The 26,934-nt window shown below is 48.8% G+C and overlaps 2 protein-coding genes and 1 long non-coding RNA gene across 10 annotated transcripts in view; 2 read left to right on the top strand and 1 right to left on the bottom strand.

Moving 5' to 3' along the window:
• The window catches only part of FBXL18 (F-box and leucine rich repeat protein 18), an 80,635-nt gene extending 72,936 nt beyond the window's left edge, over positions 1-7,699 (top strand). Inside the window, exons 5-6 of the mRNA XM_077317220.1 lie at positions 1,404-1,496; positions 7,506-7,699. Of these exons, the coding sequence (XP_077173335.1) occupies positions 1,404-1,496; positions 7,506-7,509 (97 nt within the window). The 3' untranslated portion in view covers positions 7,510-7,699. The remainder of the gene's footprint in view (positions 1-1,403; positions 1,497-7,505) is intronic.
• Positions 7,700-10,288: 2,589 nt separating this feature from the next.
• On the bottom strand, positions 10,289-17,641 carry LOC143827560 (uncharacterized). Of its 3 annotated transcripts, XR_013227350.1 has the most exons (4): positions 17,483-17,626; positions 16,347-16,529; positions 12,109-12,414; positions 10,289-10,405 (listed from the first exon to the last, which is right to left on the bottom strand). It is a non-coding gene; the product is annotated as an uncharacterized LOC143827560 (long non-coding RNA). The 3 variants fall into 3 exon arrangements; XR_013227351.1 differs by lacking the exons at positions 10,289-10,405; positions 12,109-12,414 and adding an exon at positions 15,850-16,010; XR_013227349.1 differs by lacking the exons at positions 10,289-10,405; positions 12,109-12,414 and having other exon boundaries at positions 15,850-16,529; positions 17,483-17,641.
• Positions 11,696-26,934, top strand: part of TNRC18 (trinucleotide repeat containing 18) — a 78,105-nt gene continuing 62,866 nt past the window's right edge. For 2 of the 6 annotated variants that reach the window (XM_077317217.1, XM_077317212.1), the window contains exons 1-3: positions 11,696-12,167; positions 19,748-20,194; positions 22,469-22,870. In XM_077317217.1, coding sequence (XP_077173332.1) covers positions 22,657-22,870 — 214 coding nt within the window. In that variant the 5' untranslated portion in view covers positions 11,696-12,167; positions 19,748-20,194; positions 22,469-22,656. Of the gene's footprint in view, positions 12,168-17,813; positions 17,899-18,331; positions 18,351-19,747; positions 20,195-22,468; positions 22,871-26,934 lie in introns of those variants that run through there. The other 4 variants (XM_077317215.1, XM_077317218.1, XM_077317213.1 and 1 more) reach the window with 4 other exon arrangements.

The raw sequence follows: 26,934 nt of genomic DNA, 5'->3' as shown, positions 1-26,934 counted from the left end.
GTTAACCAGATTTATAATAGCAAGCTCTGTGCATGTGCACACATACAAAACGCACAATGCAGCCCTATAATTAAAGCCCTCCATTTCGCCCTCCTGGAGAGCACTTTGCTTTGACATACACGGCAGAAAAACAGTTGTTATGACATGAAATTCCAGGTTGCTCTAAGAAGGACCTTTCTGCGCTGTCCGTTGCTGCCTCTTCCGTTGTCAAGGAAATAATAATTGAAAGGCAGAAGCAGGTATCTCTTGAGCTTTGCCGGGTGCCTGATTAAAGAATGCCGGTGTTTGTGTGTGGGTGTGGGTGGGAACACACGGACGCAAGCGGCGGTTGCCAACTGACCAGAAAAAAGAAATGCCATAGCGACTTCTTCCGACCGCTGGGCCAGTCGCCGGGATTTGTGTCTTTGTGTGTGATGAAGCCAGAAATTTGGCCCATTTGCTAGAACAGTTTTTCAATCAAGTTATAATTAAAAAAAGCAAAATTCAACCTTCTTGATTTGTTTGAGGCACAGGCTTGAATGGTACATGTGTGTATTAGGGTGCCCGTTTGTGCGTCACAGACCCTGTGCAAGGGGTCTTTTGTACCTTGGTTCTGTCCCTTGGAAGGACGCACAGGGTTAAACCTTCCTCCATTTTCACACGAGCTGCAATACTAGTTAGGCTGAGAAGGCGTCTGGCAAATTCGTAAGGGGATACGTTAGTCAGCGGCAGTCGGCCGACTAAATGGAACCTTCATGTTCCAAGGCAGCGTATCTCCGAATTTAAGTTCAGTGGCTGCGTTGTTTCTTTTCTGAATAAAACTGTTTATTCCTTAAGCAGCTGGTGCCTTGATCCTCTGCTGATACAGACAACCTCTACACGTAGATCTTTTACACACACGCACCACGCTACAACTGCAACAAAAATCGTTGGTCAATATACAAGGTTAGCCTACCCCCTTAGCACACAATAGCTCGTTCACGTTTTTTCTCTACTGTTTTCAACTGTATTTTGGTGCCTGTCTTGCATGTTTGCTGAACGTGCTTAACACAAATAAGATTGTCAGGTTATGGGTCCCCACTTTCTGGATGCACCTTGCTCCCTCAACTCACCTAGTCCAGAAGAAGGTCACTTTTTAACACAATGTGCTGATGTCACCCAGAAGTAAGGTTGACACTCTGCGGTTGGGAGGGGGGGGCACTTTGTTTTTTGAGCAAACCTCTGATTTGTAAATAATCGCCTGTTTGTCCCAGTGTTTGGAAAGTGGTGTGTTCCTTTTATTGGAATCCATTTCCTAAGCCTGTGCTTTCTGGCATCCCAGGTCAGTTTGTCTTATCTGTTTAAACGTAAGCCGCTGCTTCCTGTTTGGCCCGCCCCAAAGGCAGGCGGGGTGTTTTATCTTCTATTTTTCTTGCGTTTACCAGAAGCCCCGCTCGACGGCTCCTGAAAATCACAGCTGCGGAGGTGAAAAGGCGGAAAATGTACCGAAAGCGCCCCAGACATCAACATGCCGAAATGTGAGTTGACATGCAGAAATAAGCCACAACTGGTGTGAGATTTATTGATTGCACCTTGTCATGACAGGCTCTCTGCAGCTAGTAAATTTATATTGCGTGTGTGTATGCGGGCGCGCACTCCGGCTGGCAGTTTAGATCGGCATGGAAATTCAGATCCTGCTGAAATAAAATTCAGGGGACTGTGTCTGTCGGAATGGGCCCGAGTAGTCGTTCAAGGCTTCAGCTATTCATCATGTTCTATATGCAGCCGGCGGAACACGTGGAGCTGCCTTATCAGATCTGTGCTCTTTGAGGTCAGTATTGTCTACTCAGACAGGCAGCACCTCTCCAGGGTCTCAGCCGAGATCTTACACATCATCTACTATCTGGCCGTTTGACGTGGAAAGGCCGGGGATTGAACCTGGGAACTTCTGCACGCCAAGCAGAGGCTCTGCCACTGACTAATGGACACACATGAAGCTGCCTTCTGAGTCAGGCCATTGGTCTATTGGGATCAGGCTTGTCTACTCTGACTGGCAGCGTCTCTCCAGGGACTCAGACTAAGGTCTTTTGCATCACCTGATGCTTGGGCCTTTTAACCAGAGAGGCAGGGGATTGAACCTGCCAAGCAGATGCTCGACCAATGAGCAACAGCCCCTGACGTGAAGCTGCCTTCTACTGAACCGTACCCTTGGTCTATCGAGGTTGATATTGTCTACAGGTCTTGCGTATCCCAGCACCCCAAACCTCCCCAAGTTTCATCCAGAAAATCTCCAGGTTTTCCCCAGCCTTGTCTACTCGCTGTGTGGCTCTCTGAGAGCCACATTCACGGTTACCATCCACCCAAAGAGTCACACTTATTTTCATCCTTTGCACGAAGCCTGCACTTTAGAGCCAGGTGTGTGTGTGTATCAATGGCAGAGCATCTACTTGCCATGCAGAAGGTCCCAAGTTCAATCCCCAGCATCTCCAGTTATAGAAGAACAGGTGATGCCAAAGACCTCCTCCACCTGGGACCCTGGAGATCCGCTGCCGGTCTGAGGAGGCAATTTTTACTTTGACGGACTATCCTAAGGCAGCTTCACGTGCATAGCAGTTCACAGCTTACCCACTCCTCTGAGAGCAGTGGGTTCAAGGTGGGAATCATTCGCCAACCACACACTCCACTGGGGAAGAATTGGCTCACCTTTCCTGAAACCTGGGGCAGGGGGCACATCAGAGGTCAGTGCTCTGAGAAGCCACAGAGGGCAGGTCCGAAAGACACGTGTGGTTTCTGCCCCACTGTGGCTCTTACCACTATGAAACATGGGCCTCAGCAAGGGCTAGCTCAGCTTTCAAGACCCAGTGTGGTGGTGTGGTTAAGAGCCTCTAATCTGGACAGCCAGCTTTGGCTCCCTACTCCTCCTCCTTATACAGCCAGCTGGGTGATCCGATTTGACAAGGGATCATGAATTTCCGTATTATTTTAAAAAGGTCTTCCAATGCATAGCTTGTGCTTGCTTGTTTTGTCTCAGAGTGGCTGGCATTATGCGGCATCTACTTTCAAATTCATAGAATTTTTACAATAATATAAGTAATAGCATTCTAGCACCGACATAACCATTGATCTAAAAACGGGGTAGGACTGTTAGGTCTCTCGCCTCTCTTACTCACAAAGTTGTCTCTTATCACAAAAAACAAACAAACTATCTCATCGGTTTAAGCAACCTGGTGCTGCGCCCCTCTTTGCATATTCAGACCGAGCCTTCCCTAAAAACTATCTCTGCAGTGGGCTCAGCAATTTACGCATGAATCAGGCCTCAAAAATGCAAACATCGCCTCAGAGAGCGACCCTCACTTTAAAAACCACTTCTAACGGCCTTTCGGATTTGCTCGTATTTTCCGGGCTTGTAACAGCCAAATCCCCTAAAGACTACGAGGTCCAGCAGAGAATTATGTGTCCATATTGGTTTTTCCCTTTGAACCGCCAAGTATTTCTGTGCCGCCGTCAAAAGATTCAGCTGTTTCCCCCCCCCCCGCCCCCCGAGTAATATCAGAGTACGAATGGCACGTCCATTAAGAACCTTATTGTTCAGTCTGTATTGTTCATGCCACATAGCAACAAAATGAGGATAAACAAGACATTTGGAGCTGAAGAGAAGAGGAGGAGAGGCAGAATACAGATTTATAAAAACCCTATGGGACATGGGAAGAAATAGTCCCTTTTTGCTCTGCTCTTATAATACTAGAAGAAGAAGAAGAGTTGGTTCTCGTATGCCACTTTTCTCTACCTGAAGGAGGCTCAAAGTGGCTTACAGTCGCCTTCCCTTTGCTCTCCCCACAACAGACACCCTGTGAGGTGGGTGAGGCTGAGAGAGCCCTGAGATTACTGCTCTCAGAACAGCTTTATCAGTGCCATGGCAAGCCCAATGTCACCCAGCTGGCTGCATGTGGGGGAACGTGGAATCACACCCAGCTCGCCAGATTAGAAGTCCACACTCCTAACCACGACACCAAGCTGGCTGTCTAGGACTTTTGCTTGGTACTTCCTATGTCTCCGTAGCTCAGTCCTGTCAGATCTCGGAAGTTAAGCAACTTGGCTAATATTTGGAGGGGAGACCTCTAAGGATTTGCAGGGTCGTTCCTCCAAGGAACACTAGGGATCATGACATGGAGGCAGGAATTGGCCAACCACCCATGAACATCCCTAGCCAGGCTGCGGGGCAATCCCCGGATCTCCCGGCTGCATGCAGCCAATCTCACATTCCTGGGGACGTCGCCATTGTATCTCATTTCGTCCATCGGTAAGATCGCACCCTATTTTGGGGAGGAATTCAGTGTCCTTTGTGACGGTTTCATTTGTGTTATTACGATAGACCTCTGGGAAGCGGCATGACATTATTTTAATTCGTTTTGACACAGATTGTGACACTATACGCCGGCCAAGTTTACCGAAACCAGGGTAATTCACCGGGACTTGTTTGTTATTTTGTTGGAAATTGGCACACTCCTGCTAGGAGATTCCCTCGTTAAACAGTTTATTGAGCCTGCACAGACTCATTTGGTGTTACTTGCATTACACACACGCCGTACGATGATTATTTCTAACCCGACCTGGAAAGCCCAGGCAAGCCTGATCCCTGAGAACTCGGACACTTAAGCAAAGTGATAGGCTGACGCTGAACTAACTGCATATAATTGCACCGCTGGTTTCTACCAATAAATGAACTAGCACCATGAAGACCAACAAGACTTCCAGGGTATATGCTTTCGAGAGTCAAAGCTCCCTGTCTCTTCAAAGGTTACATCCTGAAGATCTTATTGGTACTGCTGGACTTGAACCTCATTCTTCTCCTGCAGGCCAACATGGCTAACCACTTGGAAGTAACTTCCGTGGAGTGTAGCATAGGTACATCTCGAGGAATTTACCACCGCATTATCTGGCAAGGGCGTTTGTGAACTGGTCCGTTCGGCACTGTTGTTACCTGTCCTGAGCCAACTGGTATGGCCTAGCTATAAAAAATAAAGTTGTTGTTATTATTACTCTCTGTTGATGCCTGTCGCCAAGCAAGGAACCCAAGTTCCCATTGGTGTAAGCATTTGTTTTGTAAAGAAATCTAAAAAGCAACAAAGGATGACCTACATCCACCAAAGACAGGTTGGTGAAGAGCAGCCTTTTCCAACCTTTTGACGCTGAAAAAGCCCCTGAATTATTTGTCATGCTTCAAGGCACCCTTGAAGCGTTGACGTGTGCCTTCAGGGGAGTGGGCATGGAAGTATGATTTGGGAGCCAGCCAATCGATCGATCGATCATTTACCGTTCCCGTTGAGGAGAAAGAAACTAGGCCTGTAAGGCAACGGAGGGAATGGGATCCAGTGTAACCCCAGAACCCTAGTTGGGAATCCCCGATATAGAGTTATTGGCTGTGATCACTCTACATAGACCTATTGACTTACAGCATAACCCTAAGCAGAGTTACCGTCTTCCAAGTCCTAAATGGTGTTTGGGATTGCTTTATTGAACATGCTGGGTATTGGCTTATATGTTTGTGGGGACGTGTGTCGGCCTCTCCATCTGATGTGTAGACTTTTTATGTCTGTTTTTATTTATGTCTGGGGCACCCGCATAGATAATCCATTGATCCTCACATTGGATCTGTTCTGCCAAACTGGGAGCACCCAATCCGGGGAACTTGCAGGACACAAACGTGTAAATATGATCCCTGTCTGGGAAGGTAGAATTGCTAGATTCTTATTTTCCCCCCTTTGTTTGGGAACCTCATATCCCTTCTTATCAAGGTTAGGTATATCCTCCCTTATTACCATCATGTTTTTCATGGCTGTTGTGAAACTGGAAATAACATTTTTTTTTGCGGGGGGGGGGGGGGGAGGAAGTGAAGCAGGGTTTTTCTTCTAAACAGATACTTTAAATGGCACAGAAAGAAAGGCCCTTTGCCCAGACACCCAGAGGTTAGCAAAAACAGAGAGTTCATTCCCAGGCCAAACAGGCGCTATTAGCAAAGAATTCCACCAGGCTATTTTTTTTGTTGAAAGAATGCTATCTTTCTTTCTTTTTTTGTTTTGTTCGAAATGCATATTCTGGAATTTCACCTTGGGCCAAAAAAACACACACACACACAAAAAAAACACCCGCCTTTATTGTTTAGGGTATTGAGAAAATCTCCGTTTCAAGGACCTGTATTGCAAATCTGGATTTTCCAGTTCCAGGGGAGGGGGCCAGGGGGAGGAAGAATTCTGCTTGTTTTAAAAGAGAGCTGGTCGACAGAGGGGAATGTTTAAAAGGGCACAGCAAAGGCCCAGAGCTGCAGAGGTAACTTTTCAACTTTTCTTCCCCTCTGTCTCCTGCTGAGTTAATGCTCTGTGATCTTCCAAACACAGCTCTGGAAGATCACCTTCAAATGTCCCTGTCAGGGTATCACCTTAAAATGGCAAATGCAGTAGTGAATATTTTCCATGCGTGGGGTGAGGGGGCGAAGAATAAATTTTCCCCTGAACGGATATGCAGATGCCTTCCGCTGTTGTGGGGCTTTGGGGATGGAAAAAGGGAAGTCTTGGAGCTTTTGAGATAGCTCTGGCATTCAAAGGTAGCAGGATCTGAGAATTAACGCTCTTGACTTTTGAATGGCAGGCCTTTTAGGAAACCGGTTCCCTGGCATGTCCCCTCAACAGTCCGGAGCTCACACACCGAGGAAGAATTCTTCCTTTAATTTTCTAAACAAATTTCTAAACAGATTTCCAACTCCAATATATAACCTTGACAGCAAGGAGGGTGGAGATTAATTTCTCCATTCAAGAAAAAACTGCTCCCCATCAAGAAGAGACAGTTTTCGTTTTGTGACACGTACTCCTCTTGATTTTGAAAATATTTGCTCTCTAGGGGGAAAGGGGGCTTTCCCCTAACACCTGTGTAGGATTCTAAACCACCCCACTGTTTTTTCAGAGCACCCTAAGGCCCTTCTGGGTTGGGAAATTCCTCAAGATTTTGGGGATCGAGTCTGGGGAGGGAAGGATCTGAGATCCCTTGATGGCCACGTTTCCGTGCAGGAAGAACCTCCTGCCTGTGTCTTTTGCCTGACTGAAATGAAGCAAGCACAGAACAGTGATTCAAGCAGAGAAGCAACAGAAAGACTCCTTGGTGGGTGCTTTAGGCTCACAGGAGCTGTGTTTTTATTCCATTAATCTCCCCCCCCCCTTCCTACGAACACCCAGATTGGTAATGACCGGTTGAGGAGATGAAGCATCAACAATTGGGCACGCTAATCAAATTCTAATTAATGAGCAACCAACAGTTTTTGCCTCTGCTTTTTTTTTAAGCTGCAGTTGGGTCTTATTTATTTATTTGACGAAGGATTACAAATGTCTGACACAGCAGCCTTTGAGAAAAATACAACCGTTGGCACAATTTGTGTTCTCCCTTTGCAAACACAGGGGGACAAAGGACACTTTGATTGGTGACTTCATACCTGACCTTTTCCCTCATTGGAGAATGGGCAACAAGGTTCTCATCTTCCCTTCTGTGTTTATCAACAGGTAACATTCCCCTGTATTTTAATTTTTCTAAAAAATCCCCGTGGCCTGGATAGATCTAATCAAGAAACCTGAAAACTGGGAACACTCCTTCTGCGAGAGCACTCTGGATACGCCAAAGGAAGAAAATCACAGTGAATCTGGATTCTTTTTTTAAAAGATTCCCAAATCATACAACAAGAACTATAGTCCGAAACCCGGGAAGAACAATGAAAACATTCCTTGTTATAAAAAATAAACCAAAATCTCATGAACTTGCTCCTATTTCTTCCTCCTGATACACTCTAGCCACTTGGTCATTCCTGCCCTACCCCCGAAAAATATTAGGGGACCTCAAACATTTTGGTACATGAGAAGACCAGGGTGGGGTGGGGGGCTCCTAGCGTGTCTGCCAATGAACCAAGTCTGCCTGATTCTGTACAGCACAAAAGCTATTGACACACCTAAAATGTGTCTGGAGAAAAGGAAATTGTTCAAGATTTTGTATTCCTTGGCTCTGTCACCAACCAAAACAGATTGCAAGCAAGAAATCAGAAGGCGATGGAGACAGAGAAGGGCAGCCACGAAGGAGCTAGAAAAGATCCTTAAGTGTAGGGATGTGTTCCTGGCGACCAAAATAAAGACAATTCATGCCACGGTATTCCCAGGGACTATGTATGAATGTGAAAGTTGGACAACAGAAGCATGGAATCATAGAAGTGGATACAGGCCATCGACTCCAACCTCCTTCTCAATGCAGGATCAGCCTAAAGCGTCCATGATAAGTATCTGCTCCAGACGCCAGTGAGAGAGAGCTCCCCACCTCCTTAGGCAGTCGACTCTACTGTTGAACTACTCTGATTGTGAATTCCCATCCCCAGTACCGTTCTCTACATAGTTTAAACCCATACTCTGCTGCCAACAGGAACTACTTCCTGCCCTCCTCCAAGTGACAATCTTTCACATACGTGTCCCCTTTCCACCTCCTCCAGGCTGAACATTCCCAAGTCCCTTAGCCTTTTCTCACAGGGCTTGGTCCCCAGGCCCTGGACCATCTTCTACCCCCTCTCCATTTTGTCCATCTCCTTTTGGGAGTGAGGCCTCCAAAACTGCATACAGGACTCCAGGTGGGGCCTGATCAATGGGGGACTATGACATCTTAAAGTTTTGATTTGAGGCCACTGTTGATACAGCCCGGACACTGAAGAAAGCCAACAGGAAGAACTTGATTCCTTTGAAATGAGGTGTCAGGGGAGAGTTTTATGGATACTCCTCTGTGGGCCGCCCAAAAGACAAATAAGTGGGTCCTTGATCAAATCAACCCTGGACGCTCCCTAGAAGCTAAAGTGACTAAACTTAGGTTATTGCACTTGGTTCACGTCATGGGATGACACTGCAAAAGACGAAAATGCCAGGGAACGTTGAATGGAGAGAGGAAGATGATCCAACAAGAGATGGATAAACTCCATCGAGAAAGACTACGTTGGGCTCCTCACTAGGGGTGGGTCTGTGAAAAGAGGAAAACGGATTCTGCCAAACGGAAACGGACCCCTGACCATCCATGTTCGCTTCAGTGCTGATTGAGAAGATATTCAAAATGCCACCTAAATGCCATATTTGTAGGCAAGTCCGTAGCTGTTCTTTGGGCATCTCTTTTCCATCTCAGCAGATAGATGTTTGGTAGAAGATAAGGAAGGACTCTGAAAAGTCCTTCTGAATGCCTTCCCCTCCCTTTCACCAGCCAGTCCTTAAGCTGATTGTCCGAGGAAGTGTGCCTGCACACAGAAGCCCACACCTTGAATCCAAGTGGGTTGGTCTTAAAGGTGCCACTGGACTCCGGTTTAGATCGGCCACTTCAGACCCACACGGCTATCCGCCTGCATCAGTCCTTAAGCTGACGTTGCAGTGGGGCATTAAAACAATGTTGTGCCATGAGCTGGCGAAGTCAGGCGTCTAGGGGGAATTTTAAAGATAACACAAGCCTTTCTCCGTCTCTCCAGTTTCATTTTGTCCCGTTATTGATCAACCCTGGCTTCAAAGGTCAAAACAGAAAGGATAACTAATTGTAGATCATTACATAACCGGCTGAGTCTTTTAAAAGATGATTTTCTCTCTCTCTCTCTCTCTCTCTCTCTCTGCATGCATGTAGGTTTATGCTTACTAAGTGTACACATATTTTTAAAACCAGTCCACTGTCTAATTTACTCTGCTGGCACAGGGCCAAACTTCCAGGCTCATGAATAGATTTAAAATTGCGCCTCTCTCTTGTGTCCCTGGCTCTCCAGTTTGGAATCTGGAGCCCTGGCTATTATGATGTGGTCTTTAAGATGCAAGAGACGAATATTGTACCATTCAGGGGTGGGTAAGCTACCTGCTTCCCACTGTTCCTGCTTTCACGTATGCTCACAGATGCCTTTCAATCCACTTTTGCCTTTTCACACAGTGAAATTCAGCTACAGAGTGCCCTGAAAGTGGATTGGAAGTGGGTGGTGTGTGTGTGTGTGTGTGTGTGTGTGTGTGTGTGTGTGTGTGTGTGAAAGGGCCCTAATTCTTTGCAGTCCCGGCCAGTAGATTTCGTTTTAGAGGCAGTTGTTCCACACTTAGGCCTCACATACCAATTCTGGAGGGCGTCTATTTAGGTATCCATGTGGGAGGCTCTGTAAGTGGGAGGAAAGCTACTCTGTTCCTGGGATCCAGCCTTCTGTATAAGCTCGAAAATATACTGACGGCAAGAAGGGAAAACAAAGACCCGGAGATTTTGAACAGTACTGCTTCAAAACACGGCGCACAAAATGCAACCGAAAGCATTCTCTTCATAATAAAACTTTTTATTTGTTTTAAGTAGTCCGGTGCTGTGCTCCCCTTGGCATATATGCCAAGGTTTTTAAGGTGCGAATGGCTTCGATTCGGGGTGACCTAATGCCCTGTGAAACACAAAAAATGAGAGTGTGAACCAGAAGGCGTGGATAAAGCAAGTTTAGCTGCTCACAGGTGGGAATGGTACTGCTTCGACAGGGGGTGCATGAAGGCCCGTATCCAGCAGAATTCGGGAATTATCCTTTTATGCTAGCACAAGGGAAGCTTCATTCCCCCACATGCGTATGAAGACCCCTGAGCCTCACTGGTTCATGGGAGTATCTATATTTCAAGGAGGTTACTCTCCCCCCCCCACCATGAAATCTGGTACACATGTCATGGAGGGCCCCCTGGATTTCCGGAAAAACTCCCAACATGGGCTGCGTTCCATCTCTCAAAATGGAAGACTTGGCCATGGATCCTAAAGCAGCATGGCTACTTCCTTCCTACCCAGAAAGCTGGTGTGCTTTGGCAGGCACCCTGACCCCATGGAAAGTTTGAAAGCGGGATGCCAGATGTCTCCTGCATCAGACGGCAAGGGTGGTACCTCAAAGCTCTCGTGGGTCCCCAATGTGTGTCTGGGCTTGAATCTTTGTGGATCCTGTCCACTTAAAGGAGCACTGGGGCTAGAGAAAGGGACGCTATCCAGCGTTATAGAGAGCGAGGGGCTTGCCCGAACCATTCCCCCCCCCCCACCTAAGTCCCTCTTCCCTATGACTAGCCGGCATGTTCCAGCAGCTGTCTGCTATTTGGGAAATTCTCAAACAATGATGGCAGCGTCCCTCCCCACCCCTTCTCCCCTTTCTCATGTCTCTGAAGTGGATACACTCCAGTGCTCCTGGAATCAACAGGCAGCAGAAGCAGCAGCGTTCCCGGCTCCCAGGCCAAGCAAAGCTCAGCTGGTCTACATTTGCTCAAGACATTTGGGTCCGGGGTTCCATTTGCTGAACTCCTCTGCAAGTTCTTTGCGGGGGGGGGGGGGGATGGATGGATGGATTCAAAGCTCTCTTTTCCCCCATCCCCATCTTTAATGCCACCCCTTGTTTCTGAAACTGGCTTTCCTTTCGGAGGTTCCACCCGGGCAGATTCAAGCAGGGAGGGGGAAAGAAAAGCGACGCCACCTTTGAAGCCCATTTGTGGCTTTCAACCCCGTAGACGTCCACGTTAGGAGCTTTATGCTTAAATATCTCTCCTGCTGCGCCCGGGGAAAGCAGGGGGGGGACAGCAACCAGCCGACACATTAAAAATGCATCCAAAATGCTTTGCCAGCACACTCTAATTCTGGAAGTGTGACTGCACATTCTTAACCAAGCCCCCCCCCCTCCCTCCTCTCCAGGGATTTATTGCTCAAAGCAAACTCTATACCAGATGTGTGGGGGGGGGGAGAAAGAAAGGAAAAGATTCTCCTCCACTGTATTCTAATTCCAAATGAAATACTATCTGATGTGGGGGAGAATGACACAATTATTGATGGAAAGGGGTTGGTGGGGAGAGGAGGGTTTTTTTTTTTAAGATAACAGATAAGAGGGATGCGAAGGGGCTGGGTCGGCTACCGCACCTTGACTGGGAAGTAGATCCCCCAGCTAGCTCAGCGTGTTTGGACTAAAACCCAGCTGTTTCTCCCACAGACCGGCACAGCTAACCCTCTGCAACTAGCTCGACCCGGAGTCACTCCCGAGGAAAGCCACCTTCTCTGACGGCAGGCTGCCTTGCAAGAGAACAAGATATCGGGAGCCCGATGGTCGGGAAGTGGCTTGAAGACTTGGCTTACCCACGCATGCCCCCGGTCCTCTGGCGAGCCCAACTCAGCCCTCGAGAAGGAGGAAAGCAGTAAGTTCATAGCACATCTGCTGTTGCGTTTTGTGTGTGTGTGTGGGAGAGACGGTATGAATGGATGCATAGGTTTTTGCTGCAGGATGCTGATGGGCTGCTAGATAGCGGCCAAAAACAGGTACTGCTTCAGCAAGCATCGGGACTCCTCTGGCTGCTTCCGTTAGGATTTTCGCCAAGACGATGCTCGGTCCAGCTGTCAGATTCTTGGTTAAGAATCTCACAGCCTGCGCTGGAATCCTGGCGGCTTCAAGAAACAGGAAGGGAAAAGACATGAGAATTTGCCAATAGGACTGTAAGATACTGGCTTGATAGGAGCTCCTCTCTGTGTAATGCTGGGTGGATTTACTTATAAGGAAGAGCCACTGTAGGACTTTTTCTCTGAGCAAACACGTTCCGGAGGGTGGATTTCCATTTATTTGGTAAAGAGAGTCAGGATTGTGTTTTGACTTCTGCAGTTTGTACGTGGGGCGATGCAGCTTTTCTTCTGTGCGGTGTTGCTGAAGGGGCTGTTTTGAAAGGGAAAAGTCCCGTCCCCTACAAACTGCCTGTTCAACAAGCCCTGCTATTCCCACTGATCCAAAAGCTTGAATTGGAAAAAAAAAATGTGAATGACCCTCCTCCCCCCAACAAACTCCCTAAAGCAGAAAACCAAAAGTACTTGCAAAGCTGGCTGGTTTGCTTTGCAAAAAAAAAAAAAAAAAAGAGCGGTCAATCTCCCCAAATAATGGATGTCCTTATCGCCTGTGAATGAGCCGGGAACCGTTGAGAGGTCCCTGTAACCTGAAACAATTCCGCAGAAACAATGCATAACAATAACCTGTAGAAATGGGACTTTCTCGATTAAGTAGTTACCTGGCGATGGCTATTCATGAATCACAGTGTGATTTGTGTGTGCATCTACAGAGTGTCATTCCCCCCAAGGCACTCGGCCACGGATGTTTCTCCTTCACGCCAATGCAAACTGCATTAGCTGGGTATATATGCCCGATACAGAGGGCAGCAGCCACATCCCAAGGCATCGGATGGTGCTCACGAAGGAATGTCGGCTGGGTGTTTGACAATCAAAGAGAATGCAGATATAGCACAACCCCCACCCCCGCTGGATCTGCCTGCCTAGCACACACACACACACACCACGCAACACACACACCCCTCCATATGCCCCTTACCAGCTTCATTGGGCTAACCACCTGCAGAAAAGGGTGGCATAGGTGCTGAGGAAGGATTTTATACTCTCTCAGTGTTCAGTCGGCTACTTAGCCTATGTCAAGTCACTTCAGTGTAATATTTTGGACAAACGCAGACGCTTCTCACCCCAAGTCTGCCGAGACCCTGTTATATTTGTAAAAACCAAGTCCTTCTCCCGCTGAAATTTTCAGCAGGTTTGGGGAAGGGACAGGTGATTTAAAAAACGAGAGAGCAGCTATGCCCAGCATGGAACGTGGAGCTGTCATAGGAAACTGTGGCATCAGACCCACCAGTTAAAACAACATTTTTCCTCTTACTCGGTTCTCCAGGAACGACACGCACAGAATCTTAGCCGGGTTCTGCGCGGCATTCTGTATTGCCATATAGTGCAGATCTGCAGCTGTGCAGACAGGGCTGCGAAGACTGCAACAGTTATGCAATGCCTAATGAAATGGGGATGTAAACCTTTCCCCTCTTTCCTTCCTGGGAAAGAGAGTCTGAAGGTTCTCCACTGAGAAGGAGAACTCCAGGAATAAGGAGAGGGAGGAACGCAATGTCAAGCACATCGAATCCCATCCTTTTAACTGCTTCATACCAGGTCATTCCCATCTATATTTATGTATCTCTGCATCGCCCATGTACAGTAAATACAGCCGATGAAGTGGTCTTTTAGAGTGTAAATTCATGGAACATCTTGTCCAGGTACAGAGGGAACACACACACACCCACACCCACGCCCACCCACCCACACCCCGGCTTGCTAAATGCCTTCGATTTTGGAGGCATTTATTTGTATCTTCACCCTGCCTTTTCCGCGGCATACATAATTCCCGCTTATCCTGTTTATCCTCGTAAATTAGATGAAGGAGAGAGAATGCGACCAGCCCAAGGCCACCCAGGAAGCTTCCATGGCAGAGTGGGGATTTGAACTCGGGTCTCTCAGACCCATGTAAGCCATGCTGGCAGGCAACTTTAGGGACAATCCCTGCAGCCCCAAGGAAAGGACTAGACTGGGACTCTACACTTACCAAACGATTTTGCCATGAAGGGTGGTGTCGAAGCTCTAAAAAATAGATATACAATTGGCATCTGGTCTGACTAAAAAGGAATAGCACCAAATCCAGCCTCTGGCTGGTGCCCAAGCGAACCCTCCAGAAGTGTCCTGGCTCGATTTTGATGGAAGGCACGGAAGAGATTTCAGATCCAGGTGAGAAATGCAAACTTTTAACACCCAGGTGGGGGAAGGGTTCTCTTTGGGCAGCAGTGTGTGTGTGTGTGTGTGTATGTGTATGTGAGAGTGTGATGTGACAGACACGCAGCAAGAGGAATTATTCTGCCCACAAGTTATGTAGCGCTCCTGTCTTGGATGAGCTATATTTGGCTCAAGGAAGGTCTCTGGCCAAGTGGAGGGGCCTGAAATACAATCCCTTACACTACCATCGAAGCATCTAAGAGCATGCAAAAATTTGCGCACAGAGACAAGATAATATAGTCCATCAAACACCCCCACCCCCTCCAACAGAGGGAAAACCCCAAATCCTAACCGATTTCACATAATTTACCAAGGAAACCTGTGATTAAGACTCAAACTGTCATTACAAGAACTGGGAAGGTCATATAGGAATATCCCATGCAAAAACCAGCCCAGGGTTATTCAACTGGGCAATGAATGAATGAATAGGATTACTTTGGGGGAAGTGGAAGAGAATGTTATGGGGGGGGGGGGGGAAGCATCAGATGGCTTTGTAGTGTGGAGCGTGGTTCAAACTCCCAGCCTTATAAAGTAAGCAAGTGGGGAAAGGCTTTGATCTCATACATGAAAGCTTTATTATAAAATGGGAAGTTGGAGGGGGTTGGCTAGTCCCGTACTGTAAATCCTTTTGTACAGGGAAAGTGCTACAGAATAGAGATGAGGAAGGGGCAGAGTTCCCCTTATGCTTACAGTGGATTGCTCAACCTGGAGTCTGGGGAAAGGCCCTTCCAAACAAACAAAACCGAGAATTACAAAATCAAAGAGGTCCCGGAATTAATACAAGAAGGGCATTTTAAGCCAGCATCCCTTCTTATTAAATCTAACAGGCGTGCACCTACAGCCAGAGCAGCGTGTGGTTTTGAAAGGGAAAGCAGGTACGAGACAGTTTTATGAGCCAAGGCACTCCGCTCAAAACTGATTTTAATTTTGTCATCGTTTTTGGAATGTGGCCCACACACACATCACGGGGAAGGTCACAGAACCAACCACCCCCCATCCTTTCATGTGTTTGCTGTTTAAGGGTCAGAGTTTGAGGGGCCTTCTTTTAAAGGGTGCAGCAAACTTGAGGTAGAGATGAGCTTTGAGAGGTGGTCCTGGGGGGGGGGGATCTTTGCCAAAGAAGTTCCCTATAACGATAGGATTTCTGCTGCAGAGACCAAAACCCACCCCAAATGTAAGCCTGTTCAATATGCCAGGGAGGGAGGGGGGGTGGTTCTAAAGAACAGGAAAGACACAATCTTCAAAAATGCTTTAATGCAATATTTATTTTGTTGACAAATGCCGATCCAGTCACCCAGGCTTGGAAAAGAGGGAGGGGAGGGAAATACATTCCAGTGTTACAATGTCCTCAAAGGAGATCTATAAACTCGGTTGTTTTGTTTTAAGTATCCACCTTGTTCCTAAAGCAATAGAAAGTAACGCGATGTGGATACATTCTATTGACCGAAGGGGAAAAAAAAAACTTTCTGGCTTGTGAAAAACAAGAGTTGTGTTTCTGTTTGTTTTTAAATAGCCACACACACACAGACACACACACAACAGACACACACAGCATTATCAAATGAATTCGGCTTCACCTTTTAAAAGGAGGGGCGGCAAAGCAAGATGAACAGCAACCCCCCCTCCCAGAAAAACCCACCCCAAATTTTGATGAAATTGACACAAGACACACAACTCTGGAGAGCCAGAATGGGTTGAAGGCATTTCATCCCTACAGATTGCATAGATGCACTGACCTGGACGGCTGTCTATGGCAAGGCAGATTATAATATGGGCTGGGGGGTGCAGAGAGGAAGGGGGGTGTGCGCGATCTCCGAGCCATCTTCTTTCAGAGCACCCCAAAACCCCTGAGCGCTGCATTTTTCTTCCTCTTTGCCTCGCCAGCGCTCCACCCTGCATACAAGATGGCTCCCAGTCTGCTGCAGCAGGAAGGGGGGAGAAAAAGGGGGAGGGGGTGTATAAAAATGTTTTTTAAAGTAGTATAAGAGACCTGCCGCTAGCCGCCTTCTGGGCTTGGGTGTTATTCAGTGCATAAGATCTAGTAGTTGCTAGAAAAGGAGAATTTAAAAAGAGGCAGGTTGTAAAAATGTTTCAGAGGGAGGGCAAGGGTGGGGGAAATAAACCCCCTAGGTCTGTTATTTTATTTTAATTTTTTTTTTGCAGTACTAAAAAACACACTTTAATTTGGGAGCCTCAGGCGGGAAAATAGCGGGGTGGGGGGTGGGTGGGAAGGATATCTTTGCCGGATAAACAAAATTGAGCCCGGGTGGGGAGAAATGCAACACAGTTGCAATGCCTGAGAAATAAAATTAGAAAGGGGGTGGGGGCTGCAGCCGACAGAAAAGGGGGCTCGTTTTAGCCGCTCGGAGCTGATTATATACATACCCCCACTTACACCTTCGCGAACACACGAACCGCCTGGCTTTTTTTGGGGGGGGGGGAAGGGGGATGAGAGCCCGCTGGAAAGAGACCCCCCCCCACCCCGATTCCGATGTGGTTTGGGCGATGCAAAAATTCAAAATTTAAATCGCTATATTGGCAGCTTGGCTGTTTGGAGGGGGGGAGGGAGAGAAAGGATAACCACATCAAATAAAATCCAGGGGAAAACTGGAGAGGGGGGGTGTTTCCCACCTCCTCCCCCCCCCCCCCGTCCTGCTGCGGAGCATGGAGCGTCGCTGCCATTCCGCCATGCGCCTCTGGCGCATTCATGCTGTTCCGCGATCGCCGCCTCGCCTCGCCTCGCCTCCCCCCCCCCCCGTCTCCATCTTCTTGTTGATCCTTTGCTAATTTGGAGTCCATCCATTAAGTCCCGCTGCCAAGTCGTCACCCCCGGGGGGAGGAAGGGAGAGGGGGGGGGAGAGAGGAGACTTACGGCCGGCCCTCCTCGCCAGGCGTTGCGCTTCGCTTTTTGCTTTGCAAGGCATTTTGGGCTTCCAAAATATATATATTTAAAAGCAACCCCCCCCCCTACACACACACACACCCAGCCTCCCGCCCCACCACCCTTTGCCGCTTGCTATTTTCGGTCGCTTTTTCTCACCCTCTCCCTCCGATCCCCCCCCTCGTGTTTTCTCTATAAAAAAAGGGGGGGAGCCTGGAAACCGCCGCGGGAGGGCTGGGGGCGGTTTGAAACTGCTGGACTTTTTTTTTTTCCTTTCCCCTTTTCTTTTTTTAAACATTTGCACTGGGATTAAGCGAGCTCTCCCCCCCCTCCTCCCCAACAGAGGGGAAAGGAAAAGTGTGTGTCGAAAGGGGGGGGGGAGAGAGACACATAGGAGAGACAGCTAGGCAAGTATTTTTTGAATATATATTTATTTATTTGGAGAGAGTATTTTTTTTTCTCCAAAGGGAGGAAGCGTTGCAGGAAACTGACACGGTCCAGCTGGAGGAATGCAGGGCGGGAAACCCCGCGGCTCTCAACTGGATCCCCCACCCGGGGAATTGGGGTTTTAATCATTAAGATCGACCCCCCCCACACACAAAAAAAAAGTTAAAGGCGTCTCCTTCCCGCCCCCCCCCCCCCAAACAGAGAAGAAAATGTGAGATCGGGGCGAGTTTTGCCTGCTTTCTCTCCCGTAGAGGCTTGCGGTTTGAAAAGGATGTCCAGCATTCGTAATGTGTTGTTTAAAAGGGGGTTTTAATAAATGATAATAAAAAAGACGTCTAGGAATGACCCAGCAGAGCCCTGAAAGCGCCGCATTTGGACGTGTTTGCTCAGGAGGGAGCTCTGGGAGATCGGGGTAAGGGGGGCTTGCTTGGGAGAAAGACCCCCCCGTGGAAGATCGCGGCGGGCGGGGTGGGCAGAGGGGGAGGGGGAAAGGGAGGGGTCGTCTTGGGAAGGGGGGTGCAGGTCAAACTGGAGGAGGCAAAACTTGTAAGTCCTCCTTTTTTTAGGGGGGGGGGCGCAAATGGTTGCCTTCGGTGCTTTTGAGAGGAGCGTTGCAGAAGGACCCAGGGCGGGAGACGGTAGATCGGGGGGGGGGGGTCCGGCACAGCCTCGCCCCCGCCCCAGTTTAGGAGCTGGCCGCCTTCCCAACTCCCGCCACGTCTGCAAAACGCAGCTCGAGCCGTCCATTTAAAATAATTATTATTCCTGCGCAGGGGTCGGGGAGGGGGGGAGGGGGGCTGTCTGCAGAAACGCCCCCCCCTCCGCAGCCCCGATCCAGGCTTGAAGGCCTCGATCCCCACCACGAGGCCGCGCGGGAGGGGAGCTTCCTCCCGGGCCCTCCAGAAACCCGGCTGGCCCCGCTGGTCCGGGAAGACAGAGGCGAGCCCGACTCGCGAGTAGGCCCCGCGGCTGCGCCCTCCCAGGCTTGCAAAAAAAAGGGGGGGGGGAGAGCCCCGACGCCTTACTCGGAAGTAGCCCTGACGTCAATGGGGTTTACTTCCGAGTAATCCCGCCTATCAAACTCGCCCGTGGCCCGGCCGCAAATCTTTCCGCGCCGGAGCGCCGGCCCCCGTTGAGCAGACCCCCCCCTTGCTCCCGAGTAAACCCGCCCGACCCGTAAGACCTCTTGCAAACAAACAAACAATAAACGAGGGGGGGGGAGGAAGCTGGCCCCTCCCGCAGAGACCCCCTCCCTTCTCCCCAGCCCCGCAGCTCTTGCAAACCTTTTCCATCTGCATCCTCTTTTTTAAAAGAAAAGGGACCCAGAGAGCGGAGCGGAGGGGGGGGGGAGTTAGGGGAGCTTGATCTGCGCCCCCCCCCCCAAGTAGGGGGAGAATGAAAAGAATCGAATTGCATTTCCAAGCCGCCTTTTGATCAACCAGCCAGGGGAGGGGCAGCCTTGAAACCGCCTCTCCAAATTCCCACCGCCTCCCCCCCCTCTAGATCATTCAGCCATGCCTGCGGGAGCGGGGGGGGGGGGAGAGAGAGAAGCGCCTGGAAACTTCTCCCGGCCCCTCCCCCTCCCCCCGGTCCATAATTGGTTTTATAGGAATGGCCCCGGGCCAAAGTGTTTACATGTGGCTGAGTGACAAGCGGAGCCGCCAATGGGCGCCCGGCGGGGCGGTTTGGGCCGGCCAGTGGGGAGGGGAGGTGGGCGGGCCGGGAGGAACAATGCTTGTTTCATTGCTAAAGAGCTTCTCCCCCTCCCCCTTCCCTCCCCCTCCCTCTTTTTTTTTTTTTTTTTTTAAGATCCACCAAGAAGAACTTGAAAGGGGGGTTTTGTGTAATGTACCTTTCCCAACCCTGACTGAGCCGTCTATGGAGATTCTCAAGACTCTCCCGCGAGTGGGACCGGGAGTTCACGAAGCAGCGACGGAGGAGTTGGACGCCTTGCCCAGCATCCCGGAGGATCTGAGGTCCCCCCGGCCGCTGCCTTCGCCTCGGGGGTGCGGGAGAAGACTCTGCAGACCCCTCGACCAGTAAAAGAGAGAGAAAGAGAAGAAAAAGCCCTTTTTTTTATTTGTGGGAGAGCTGGGGGCAACCCGAGGGAAGGAAGGAAGAAAGAAGCTCCTTGGTTTGGATCTAATTTTCTTTTTTTTTTGCAAGGCAAGGAGGGATTTTAGCTGGCCTGGGAAACCCCAGGTAAAGAATGCCAAAGAAGGGGAATTGATTGGAGTTTAGGATTCCTTAAGCCAGGTAAGATCAACGCTCTACTTTATAAGTTTAAAAAGAAAAATTAATGGAGGGGGAAGGTTTGTTTCTGATTGAGCCCCTCCCTATCCCTTCCCCAGAAATAGATCAGATTTTGAGAACCCCCAAGCCTTTTTTTCTCTTTCCTAGTCTCTCCTTCTCCCCCACCCAAAAAAAAACCCACCCCCAAAAGCATTCACAAATAGGCAGAAGTAGCTGGAACAGAGAGAATTTTGGAGGTTTTGGCAAACACCCCTCTGAAGGAGAAAGCTAAGAAATGGACAGGGTGTGTGTGTTTTTTTTAAGGCAATGCTGTTTTTAATTAAAGTCAGGAATCTGGCCATATTTTGTGGGAGAGCTGAGATGAACAGGGAAAGGGAGGGGGGGTGAGAGAGAAAGGGCCTGGTTCCCTTCAAGCCCAACTTGAATCCCTCCCCCCCTTCATTTCATCAGATTCTTAAATTATCTTGAACTAAGCCTATGAGTACATTGATATCTTTAGATCTGGATAGATACTTCAGATATCCACAAAAAGACAAACTTGAAAAAGGTTGGCTCAGTTTGCATTAGATTCCTGCATGATACAAGTCCTGTTTTTGTGTATCTATATTTAGGAAAGATCCATGTATTAGTTAAAGCTTGCCGAGGAGTCTTATAAAAAATTAAGCAGAAAAAGGTCACTTTTATATTTTCAGCACAAGCACATAGGGAAATTAGACCATCGGCTCTCTGTTTGCTGAAAATAGAAAGCATCTAACAACCAACAATTCATCTTTCTAATAGCTTGGGAGGGAAAAAAAATCAGAGAATATACTATTGAGTCGGGATGAATGCAAATCTCCAAACCTGGGGGCAATTTGAACTGAACCCGGCTTAAAGCAAGAAATTATCCATTAAAACTTAATCAAGGCTTCAAATGTATGTTTAGTGGATTTCTTCAACTGTAAGTGGAAACTGATCTGACCAAAGTATTTTTTTCCCCTAGAAAGGAGAAGTTAGAATTTTCTAATAATATTTTAGGATATTTTGAATTTCTTTGGGGAGAAGGCGATTATGTTTTTTGAAAGTCTCTTTTTAAAACCAGCAATGTTTTAAAAACAGGCCTTCCCTATTTCACTGTCTCAAGCACTTGGGGATATTTTAAAAGGGAAATACTGTGCCAGCCGGCCTTGTATATTCCTCGGCCCCTTTTCCTATAAAACGACCTCGAAGGGATTCTAGGCGTGGAACAAAAATGAAAATATTTTGAGAGCCACATTTTTAGCCGCTGTCCATAAACCTGTTTTATTGGGAAATATATTGCCTGGTTGAAATCAACAGGGTCTGCCTGCCTTCTGTAACATAAAGTGCTTTACAAAAAACACATACACATCAAAAAAGATTCTTGTTTTGTCCCCCGAATGCAGGGTGTCTTAATTTTGAACTCATTTCTAAATTAGGGGTGTTGTTTTTTTTTCTTTTGAGGGGCATTGATTTCCTATGAAGCCCTAAAGCCCAGTTGCTCCTCAACAAAACACTTTTCTTGCAAGCTTCTTTAGGGGGAATTGAGCCTCCCTTTCACCAGTTGTGGACTGGAATACTGGTAAAAAACCCCCAAAAAGTTAACCATTAAATCGAGTCAGGACCCAGGGGAAGGGGCACATTTTTTTGTGTGGCCTAAAATTACGCATTTCAGGGTCCAGGCACAGAAGGGGGAAAAAAAATCAAAATGGTGAATTTAATTTTTAAACCAGGGTGGGGGGGGGGGGAAACTGTTCAAGCCCCTTTCTCTCTCCCTCCCTCCTTCCCATGACTGCAGCCAGAGAAGAGACCGAAAACTCTCTCCTTTCTCGAGGGCAAATCCCATGTAGTAGCAGTCCTTGGGCGAGGAGCTTCTCCCAGCCCGATGCAATAGAGGCCGGGCTTCCTCGCCGGGGCAAGAGGCGCCGTAGAGCGGTACCCTCGGCGGCCCCGATCCAAGCCACATTCCGTAGGCAGCGGGGGGGGGGGACGGGGGGGGAGGGAGCATGCCAGCCCCCCCTTGCGGAAAGCCCCTCTCCAACCCCCCCTCCTCTTTGCATGCTGCATCTTTCCCTTTTCTGTTTCCCTTTTGCGTGCATTTTTTTTTAAAAAAACCTTGCAAACGTTGGATAGATTTTTGGAGAGAACGGGGGAGGCTTTTATGGAGGGTGCTGGTCGCGAGAAACCCCCCCCCCCAAAAAAAAATCCGTCTCTCTCTCTTTTTTTTTTGCAAAGATCCCCCTCCCCAGGCAATGTTAACGCCTCTGCGTCTTCCCCTAGGCGAAGCCTCCCCGGGTCCGGAGGCCTCCTCGGGAGCAAGAGGAAGGAAGGAAGGAAGGCCGGGCGGGATGGCGCCGGGGCCGCTGCAGCCGCCCCGGGGGTCCGCCCGCCGCCCGTGCCGCCCGTCGTGCCGCCTGTGAGCGCCGGCGGGGGAGAGGCCGGCCTGGGCCGCGGAGGGAGGCGAGAGGATGGATGGGAGAGACCTGGGCGCCCCCCGCGCGGTCCACGCCCCCCCGCCGCCGCCGCCGCCGCTCCTCTCCGGCCTGGCCATGGAAAGCCAGCACCGGGTGGCCGCCGCCGGAGCCGCCGCCGCCGCCGCCCGCCTGGCCGCCGCAGGCCTGCCGCCCGCTGCCGCCCCCGGGAAGTACCTCGCCTCCGGCCTCAACCTCCACTCCCACCCCGGTAAGTGCCCTTCGCTCTATGTTTGTCCTCCCCAGCTCCAGTTTTCCTTCTGGCAAGGCCCCCTCCCCCTTGCTCAAGGGGGCTTTTGTGCCCAAAATGGAGCCCCCCCTCCCTTATCTGCTGCTTGCCAATTCTCTGCTCTGGAGGCTGCCCCGGACCCCTCCCCTCCAAGGATCTGCCCCTTCTTAGGCATGGCCAGAAGACACCCTTGAGTCAAATCCTATTGCTCATCCTAAATTATCTCTCCCCTCCTCCCTCCCGTGCATAGAGACCACAATTCCCCCCTTCAGTTTTTTTAATTTTAAAAAGCATGATCAGCAACACAGAGATGGCCCCTGTCTCTCCCTCCACCCCCACCCCCAAATGCCTGGGCTCCTTCCCCCAAAGATTCCCTCCTGGCTCAAGGGGGCTTTTGTTCCTAAAATATCCCCCCCACACACACACACATGCCCACACCGCCTCCCTTAGCTGTGGGCTGCAGATTCTGCCCCACATTCAGACTAGGATTGTTGTTCTCCCCCCCCCCCCATCTGTCCTTTCCTAGACAGGATAGAAAACTCATTTCAATTAAGTCCTATAGATCCTCCTATCTTATCCCATGGGCTAGGGTTCCTGTGAGCTTTCCTCCAGAGCATACGGATAATTTCCCAAGGGGGGGAGGGGGGATACCCAGATGCCCCTGGTCCTGTTCCCCCGCCCTCCGTGCATAGACTTCCAGGTTTTCTAGGAACCACTTTTCTGAAAACTCCCCATTCCTACCACCGAGTCCTTTGGATGTAGTTTCCCCAGACTGATTGCTTGAGCTCTTCATGGTGGTGAACCGGGAAGGAGTTGGGCATTTTTATCCCCTGCCCTATTTCACGCTAGTAAACTGGCAGCCTAGCACAGGTCTCCCTTGGATCCTTTTCTTAAAAATGCCCCTGTTTATGTGAGACAGCCTTTCCTCTTTCAGAACCTTTAAGTGAAAAAGGGTCCCTCCCTCCCCTTCCCCTTCCCCTGTGTTTTATATCCCCTGTCCTTCGCTGCTTGTAATGAGCATTCTCAGATCCTCTGCAAGTTTTCAGCTATTTTTCTCTCTCTTGTTAAACCATGGTTACAAAGGTCTTTCTCCAGTTACCTCTTTACTTTGACATGTCTATGAATTATTGTTGTTTCTTTCCCCCCCCCCCCAATCCCTGCTGCGTTTTGCAGAATTGTTTCTGTAGTCTCATGGGTGGGGGGAGGGGAATTCCCTCCCCCCCCCTGCATGCGCAATACCGTAGGTTTAAGCATTAACTGGTTCCACAAGGCCTCTGAAGTTTTATGGACACATCAGGTTGCAAGTATTCATAGCTGGGAACAGAAGGGTTGAGGACACATATTTGTAAAATGTCCCTCCTCCCTCCTCTCTCTCTCCCCCCCCCCCCGCCCATTTTTCCACCAAACAAGGTTTGAAGGAGACCTGTGTTTGAGAGTGTTTTTTCGTGTTTAATTGCTGCGTGGATCTGTGTTGAAGATGGAAATGAATTCCATTCTTGTTGGAGAATCTTGGCCGTTGGACTGCAGGAGGTGGGGTTAGGAAAGGAAGGGGGGGGGCAAAGCCTTCCACCCCCGGTTTTTAAACTGGGAAGCTTTTTAAAAATAGCCTTAGCCTTCTTTTTTATATTGCTCGAAAGTCTTGTTTGTCCTGCTGGGTTTTGTAGGCTGTCATGAACTGGATGCGTCAGGCAGAAATAGCTGGTTGCTTCCCCTGCGTTTGGTGTTTAGTTTTAACTGCTTGAGAAAAAGGCTTTTTAAATTTTTTAAAGGGGTGGGGGAGGGAGAACAGAAGCAAGCCTTAAAAAAAACAGAAGCGATTAAAACAAAATTATTTACGGTGTGGTGGAAGGAAGACTGTTTGGCTTTGCGCTTTAAAATGTTTTTGGCTCAAGAGAGCTTCAAAACCAGTTCCACAGTGAGATCCAGTTTTCTCTGCCCCCCGCCCCAATCCACCACTTTTGTAATTAATTTTGTGAAATGGGTTTTCCGGCAATAAACACCAGCTCTGTGTGTACGTGTGTTTATGTATGTGCACATGCAGGAGCGTTTGTGTGTGCACTCAAGTTGAAAATGTATGAAAACTTTGAGTATTCTCAGCTGTCCTTAAGCTCTTTTCTGTCTCTTCAGTGGGGAGATGAGGGGGGGGGTTATATTTGGGGGGAAGGGAGCCAGAGGGTCATTGGAAGCTTGTTCGTGTTTTTTAAAGAATTGTTTTTTTATGGACCTAAAAGGACAGAAAAACAGTTGTGCATGTAGAATGTTGACCCCCCCCCACACACAATGTTTTAAAAAATCCTTTACTGGCCTGATGGGGGCCATTGTTCCAAACACATCAAGGCCTATCCCTGGTCAGGTATAAAATGGTCTTTTGACCAGCTTTTCCAAATCAGTTTTTTTTTCCCAATACTCTGCTCAGATGAGCCACCCAGAGTTAGGTTTCAAAACAGCTGGCAACCTCTGGCAGAGGGACAGGTCGAATTAGAAATAAGAGGAGGGGGATGCTTCCTTTGCAGCCTAGATCTTTCGGTCCTTGTGTGCTGGAACCTCAACAGCCCTTTGGGGCTCGGGCTGGAGTCTGAACATCCAATAGGCTTTCTTTCGGACAGTGCCTTTCTCTTTCCCCCCCAACCTGGGTGTGGAAGAGGTGACCAAGTTTGTTTAAGGGATTGGTCGGGTGACCAAGTATTGTACTAGTGAAACCTGCCTTCCTCCTCCTCTTCCTCCTCCTCCTCTTTCACCCACATGCAATGAATGGCTCTGAAATTTTGGCAAACCTGATTGCCAGCATCTTCAAGGAAGGGAGCTGGCTGTGTCAAGAAGAGAAGATTTATTGTGTTTCTTTCCCCAAAGAGGTGGCACTGCCAATTTTCCAGGTGCTAAAACACGAGGTGGGGAACGGAGAGCAATAAAAACGGAATACATCAGCGAACACCTTTTTATTTCCCTCCCCCTCATACCTTCTCCTCTGGTTAGTCTTATTTATTTTTTAAATTGAACCCTCCCTCCCCCTCCATCTCAAGCTAAAAAGCAGTTCGAACATGGATATTTAAAGATCGAGATTGGAACTTTTCATGGCTGGTAGTTATGATTTCGACATGTAAAGGAGAGCAAGCCTGTGTTGTGCTTAGCTCTTTTTGGTTCTGTTCTGTTTGCAGGCTGCTTCCACTACAGCTGCTCTTAGGTTTTGCCCCCTTTATCCAAGGAGGGGGGAAATCTTCCAACTGTATGCCTGGCCTGTAAAAGGCCACTTGCCTGGTCACCATGGGTGAGCAGAATTGGCCTGCAGGCGAGCAGGTGGGGGGGGGAAGCAGTGCACAGGTTCTCCCTGCTCTTTTTAAAACCCATAAATAAATGAGTATCTCCTTCTGACCCCGTTGACTTCAGCAGATTTAGAAGGGTGTAGCTACCTTCTATAGCGCTGTAAGTGGCTTGTATCTTCTCCTATATGTACGCAAATGGGCTGGTGTGTTTCGTTGCCTTGACTTGCCAAGGGTGTTGTGCATGCTGGTGTCTGGAAGGGTTAGGCAGATGGCTTTGCTGCAGTGCCCCACATTAATAGAATTGGGGTCACTCTCCTCTGGCTCTCAAATCCGGGCACGGCTGACATTTCCCTCGTTCATCAGAAACGATGTTTGCGCGTTTTTGCAGCTGCAACGTCTAGTTGATTGACTGGGTTAGAAATTGTCGATTTATTTATTAAAATCGCTCCTTTGCCGGCTCTTTGGGAGAGGGGAAGAGAATTTTTGATGGCTTTAAAAGATGCCCCAGTTAATGAAGCAGTCAATGTCTGTCTGTCTGTCTATCTATCTATCTGAAATTTAATGTAAGTGATTAAAAAATCAGGAGGGGCTGTTTTGTCATAAAAGAGGCATTCCTTTTTTGCCTCTAGTCTAAGAACAGGGAATGCCTCTTCTGAGATGCTGCCTCCTATGCAGATATCATTGCAAAACAAATAGGGTATTGTTTTTTTTCCCCCCTCCTCCGCTCGGGACCATTGGCTTATCTTGCTGCAAATGCACAGAACTACACTATCAATTAAGATTTTG

Source organism: Paroedura picta, chromosome 17 (assembly GCF_049243985.1).
Source record: "Paroedura picta isolate Pp20150507F chromosome 17, Ppicta_v3.0, whole genome shotgun sequence".
NCBI lineage: Eukaryota > Metazoa > Chordata > Lepidosauria > Squamata > Gekkonidae > Paroedura > Paroedura picta.
The sequence above is the reverse complement of the archived record's forward strand: the minus strand, read 5'-3'. Positions and strand labels throughout refer to the sequence as shown.